This window comes from Trachemys scripta, chromosome 8 (genome assembly GCF_013100865.1).
Source record: "Trachemys scripta elegans isolate TJP31775 chromosome 8, CAS_Tse_1.0, whole genome shotgun sequence".
Taxonomy (NCBI): Eukaryota; Metazoa; Chordata; order Testudines; family Emydidae; genus Trachemys; species Trachemys scripta.
In genome coordinates this window covers 33316305-33322304 of record NC_048305.1, presented here as the reverse complement: position 1 = coordinate 33322304, position 6000 = coordinate 33316305, and the positions used below count along the sequence as shown (strand labels likewise).

The window sequence follows — 6000 nt, the reverse complement described above, 5'->3', positions numbered from 1 at the left end:
TGGCATTCATCACTGCATCTATCTGTGAAATGGATCTGATAGGATTGGGGTTGTGAGCCTGGTCTACACATTTTGTGCATTGCTTTAAGTCAGCTGGCTACTGAACTGATTACATTAACTCAGTGTAATACCCTTAGTATGGACACTATTAAACCAGTTTAAGAATGTCCACACTATGGGCCTGCCTACACTGACAAAAAAGGTGAATTTTTCAGTCAAGTTAGCTGAATGCCATTGAACCCCCTCCAGCAATTTAACACCTTTAAGATCCTTTGAACTGGTTGTGTTGTAACCTAGGTGGCAAGTGTTTTGTGGACAGGACTGAGGGGGTTACACCGATTTAACTCAAAGTAGTTAAAAAAGTGTACAAACTGGGAATAGAGCATCCCTTAATTATGAGTGTTTAGAAGTAGTTTTGAGATCATGAGCTGAAAGGCAAAATGTGGTTCTTATACAGTATTTAAGCTAAGAATGCAGGAGTACGGCCTGTAGGAATGGCTGAGCTCAGCAGAATATTGCTAACTGATAGCGACCCGGCTGTATGGGTCTACAGAATAAAAAAGTCCATTAAGATACATGTTTGGCTCCAGTGTCCTGTATTGTCCAGCATCCCTCTTCCAGGACTGGTACTGGGTATGTTACTAAATATACCAGGTTCTTAGCAGCACACATAAAACTTTTCCATGGGGCTCTCATCCAGATGCTCTGGGGGCGTAATGTCAGGGCAAGCTGCTGTCATCTCAGATCTCAAGAAGAATATGGTCCCATCTGTCTATGGTCACTGTCCACACTCAAAAGCAGTGCCCCACCTGGCAGACATTAGCCACGATTGCGGCACACCAGAGGCTCCAGCAGTGGTGCTGGGAGCCTGACCAGCCCCTACTAGTGAGCAGTGTGACGAGCAGCTGACCTCAGTCTCTGGGTCTATGACACCTTGCAAAAGCCGCCTCAGGCACTTCAGGATGGTTTTTAAAAAATTAGCAGAAATCTATTTTTTTTCTGAGCAACTAAACATTTACTCTGGCTCCCATTTTGAGATAATGGCTTGAAAAGACGCTGACACCAAGAGACCGATAAGAGTTCCCAGGGAATTTTGAGAGTTAGGCTGTTTCACTCCCAGTTCTCACTGGGTCCTCAAAAGGCTAAATGAAACCCACTGCTTCTGGGAGCTGTAGCAGGAAGTGTGAAATAAATACTCGCAGAGCATTGTGATTGCAACAGTGTAGTGTAGTGTTACGATGGATGTGGGTCAAAACTGCAACCATTTGTCTCCCAAAGCAGATTATGTAGTGACAGTACACTGCAGGGTTGGTACCTACAACAGTACTCTTTTACTGGTTCAGCTACCAATGGTGCAGTTTTCCAGGGCAGATGCAGCCTGATTTGCGCGAGGTTATGCAGGTTGTCTAAGGCAGAGCTAGGAACTGAAACATTTCCTGACTTCCAGTCCAGTGTCTTCACTGCAAGACCAAGTTTCCTCTTGCTCTGCTCAGTAACTTAAGGGCCAATCCTGGACAAGGAATCTTTGAGTAGAACAGCCTTTTGTTGATCATATATAAATTGAAATGCGCAGCTGGAAAATACAGGCCCCTGCTGCATATTCCTCTTACTCCTGCAATGGAGATGAATTATTGTGTGAAGTCCTCTGATCTGTATGATGCAGTGTCAAACTAGATGATCATAATTGTGACTCCTGGCCTTAATGAATCTGTGGTGCAAGGATAATGGTTTTCCAGCTGGTGTGTAGTCATTTTGACATAGGGAACTTGGTGCAACTATGTCCCTGTCAGGCCACATTAACTGTCAGACTAGCTGTTCTCCAAGTATCAGTGACTGAGTGGGTGTGTGACACGCTTCTGTGGATGTTTATGAACATAAGAACGGTCATACTGGGTAAGACCAATGATCCATCTAGCCCAGTATCCTGTTTTCCGACAGTGGCCAATTCCATGTGCTTCAGAGGGAATGAACAGAACAGGCAATCATTGAGTGATCCATCCTGTTGTTATCTACTACCAGCTTCTGGCTAGAGACAGCCAGAGCATGGTGTTGTGTCCCTAAGCATCTTGGCTAATAGCCATTGATGGACCTATGCTCTATGGCAGTGATTTCCAAACTTTAACAACCTGTGAACCCCTTTCACCAATATGTCAGGTCTCGCAAACCCCCTCCTAAAAAAGAATATTTCCAGGGATTTTCTCCTTTACCTGAGAATAAATTATAAAAGCAGTGATCTTGCAAATATAAAATTTGTTTATGACATGCTTATTACACACTATTTATTATTAATTATTATTTATCATTACAGTATTTTTATTACATTATGAAAATGGCAATACTCTTCCAAGATCTCACTTTCGTAGCTTGTATCACTTTGAATAAGCTTGTTATAAGACAAGGCTCCTATGTTTCATCAAGGAGTATCAGATGTGAAACAGCATGAAGGTATCTAAGAAGCCAACTCAAAGAGTTCCTCTTATACAAGCATTCAGGTCTTGTGCAGTTAGGGTGACCAGATGTCCCGATAAAATCGGGACCGTCCCGATTTTGAGCTGTTTGTCCCAGAGATTGGTCGGGATGCAATTTGTCCTGATATTTTGCGCTGGCTTTTTTTTTTTTTTTTTGCCCCCCACCCCGGTGTCCCAGTATTTTCTTCATCTCATCTGGTCACCCTATGAGCAGTTCAAGCAAACAACACATGTTATAACAAAGCTTAAACTTGTTCTTCATAATAATTTTAAAAACAATACTAGCTGCCTATTTCATTTTAAAAACAGCAAAAAATATCCACTTCCCTTTCCATTTCTTATAAGGAGTCTTGAAGTTTAAATCTCCTCAGTGTGATAGATACGCTTGCTTTGATCTGCTTAGCTCTTGGAAGTCCAGGGGCTCCGGGCTCCTGATCCCGTGCTGCCCGGGGTCCCTAGGGACAGCTCTGTCTGCCATTAGGGAATTTTTTCCCGAGAACCCCCTGTAACATTTCGTGAACCCCCAGGGGTTCACAAATCCCAGTTTGGGAACCACTGCTCTATGGCTCCATGTGTGGGAGACAGTAGCTTCATATAGGCGGAAAAGTAGCAACAAGAGCTCCGGTTTTCATGCAGAGGCCGCTGGGAAGGAATGATGGTAAATAATGACTAGTGAGAACGAAGTGGCATTCCAAGTATGTGCTCTGTGCCCGTGACAGCATGTTGCCTGAGCAGCATGATTCTAACATGATTCTGTGTTCAGAGAGAGAGAGAGAGTGTGTGTGTGTGTGGGGGTGGGTGGAGAGCTAGGTAGGCCCAGCTCCTCAAAGGTATTTAGATGCTTCGCGCTCACTGATTTCCATTGGACTGCATGGTTTCGCTGCCCTCAGCTAGGCACACACCCGTGAGAACAGGAGGATGCAGGGGGGTCTGATCCTGCCACCTGCTCTCAACCCTGTGGCATGGGGCAGCCAGGCTGGCCCTGGCAGCACAGGGCAGGATCGGACCCCGCCTGCACCTAGGTGGGACGGGTGGCACTGTCCCAGCGGGGTTGGGGCTGGCGTGCAAGGCTGCTGTGACCTGGCTCTTCTCCCATAAGCTCCCGCCACGTGGGCAGAACCCCGCCCTGGCCCGGCAGCGAGTCCCTCCCGCGCCAGCTGATGCTTCCCTACACGTGCGCCTTGCCCTTTAAGAGCCACCGCTTGGCCTGACGCGGCATTGCTGAGACATCGCGAGATCCGGGCCTCTCCCTCTGTGACCAGCTCTGCCCCCTCGCGGCCCAGGGAACTACAAACCCCGACAAGCGCTGCACAGGGGGCGGAGGCTGGCCTGAGTAGTCAGCCAATAGTGATGGGGAGGAGAGCGAGCTGAAAGGCGCCGATTGGCGGAGTCGGAGGGTCCCGCCCCCTTTTCTCCTCCCCGCCCTCTCCGGGGTCCCTCGGAAGTGATGTCACAGGCCCCATGTGAGCGGATTGCAACACATGCAGCGCGGAGAGGGGGAGAGAAGCCGGTTTCCGACGTCAGAGCCGCCGCGAGCCCCGAGCCGCCCCCGCCGCCGCGCAGGGAGGAGCCGCCGCCGCTGCCGGGGGGACAGGGCCTGAGGTGAGCGCCGCTCCGGGCGGGGTCGCGGGGCGCGCGGGCCGGGACTAACCGCTGTGCTCTGTGTGTCCGCCGGCCCGGCCGCCGCAGGGAGGAGGCGGAGGAGGAGAAGATGGCGGACGACCCCAGCGCTGCCGACCGGAACGTGGAGATCTGGAAGATCAAGAAGCTCATCAAGAGCCTGGAGGCGGCCCGCGGGTGAGCAGCGGCGGGGAGCGGGCGGGGCCTGTGCGGGGCCGGGGCTGAGGGGGCCCGGGTGGGGTCTCCCCCTGTCCCGCCTGGGAGGAGGCGGGCGGCCGCCGCTCCCGCGTGTCCCCGGCGGGGTGGAGGCTCGGTCTCCTTGTTCTGCTGGTCCTGGGAGGGCCCCGCCGCTGGCCTGCGCGGGGCAGCATTTGAACCGAAACCCGGGCCGGGCGCGAATCGCTCGTGGCAGAGTGAGCCCCACCCGCGTGGAGGGGGCCTCGCCGGCGCCAGGCGTCCCGGGCAGTGGACCCCCGAGGCTGTTCCGCCCTGGACGATGAGGGTCAGAGGGACAGGTTACTAGGCCGCCCTCCTTTCCCTATGCGTGGCTCCCGCGGGCTGGCGGCGGCACAGTACCGGGGCGATCGTGTTATGCTCAGCGGTGCTGGAGCCCTGCTGACGGGCCGGCGGCTTCCTGATTGGAAGGTCCACTTCTTGGTGGGATCTGAAAGCAAAGGTGTCCCTGTGTGAGGACGGCCAGGGTGGCACAAAACATGAGGTGGAATTGATCAAGGTAATTAAATTTTCGTGCCTTGGGGTTTAAATCAGTGAGTCTTCTCATGCGCACAAATGACCCCATAATAATCCTTTAAGGGTGCCCTGCAGCTTCCTCTGAAGAACTAAGTACTGAGCACTGCCGTCCAGGATACTGGACTGGATGGCTCCATGGTTTGATCCCATGTAAATTCCCTGTGTGTCCTGGCATTCTCCCTTAAACATTTGCATGGGTGTCTAGCTAAAGTTGGGGATCTAGGACAGTTGGCTCTCCAAATTGCCCAGGAGTTGAGAAATGCGCAACATGTGATGCTTTGGGAGTCCAGATACAAAGAGCATTTTGATGATAACTGAGGGGAAAGGAGGTTTAAGCTGGCTGTGATACCTTAACTAGCTGCTGGCATATACTAATAGCAACTGGATACTTTCTTGGCAGAAAGTAAGCTATCCTAGCATTAGTAGCTTGTAACTCGAGATGTGCACATATCACTGAGTAAGTCTGGCAGTTGCCATGTGGTATGTATTTTGGTCAGCCCTGGTTTGAGACGAAGTTCCTAAAAGCTGGCATTTTCTCAGCAGAGCTAAAATGTGGGGGAATGTTAGGTGTGTATAATGAAGTAGCTATTTCATACCCACACTAAGCTAGAACACTGAATGTCTGTTCCAGCTCAGGGAGCTGTAAGATACTTTCCCTTCCCTTGCAGTTGTTCCAGTATCACCAGCTGGGAAGAGGGTGGGGGGGAGGGGGAAGGGAGGCAGGGAATCTTTAGCAGCCTCTAATAATGTGTCTAAACAGACTGTTGAAACAAGCAGGTGCCTTCAATGTTTCAGTTGATTTGGGCTGAAAATAAAAATCTGTGTTTAAAGGCTGGAGTATTTTAAATGCAAGCAAGTGGGGCTGGAAGGGAGAGTGAAGTGCTCCCTGAGAGACACACTGATAAAACTTTAATCACAAAAGTAAAGCATGGAAATTATTTATTGGGGGGGGGGGGGTAAAGAGAAGTGCAGTATCTTCCTCAAAGCACCACTGTGAGCCTAGGAAATAGGTTTGTGTTGCAGTTGGTAGGTCTGTGACTTGCTTCATTAAGCAAAAGCAGTCTACAGCTGTTTGCCCATAGAAACACCACAGGTCCTCTGTGTTTTTCAGCACTGAAGACTAATCCTGCGCATCTAAGGGAAGCGGGGAATCGTCTGAATG

General features: G+C 50.5%; 1 protein-coding gene across 1 annotated transcript in view; it reads left to right on the top strand.

Moving 5' to 3' along the window:
* The first annotated feature begins 3920 nt into the window (after positions 1 to 3920).
* The window catches only part of ETF1 (eukaryotic translation termination factor 1), a 39156-nt gene continuing 37076 nt past the window's right edge, over positions 3921 to 6000 (top strand). Inside the window, exons 1-2 of the mRNA XM_034778834.1 lie at positions 3921 to 4070; positions 4158 to 4265. Of these exons, the coding sequence (XP_034634725.1) occupies positions 4180 to 4265 (86 nt within the window). The 5' untranslated portion in view covers positions 3921 to 4070; positions 4158 to 4179. The remainder of the gene's footprint in view (positions 4071 to 4157; positions 4266 to 6000) is intronic.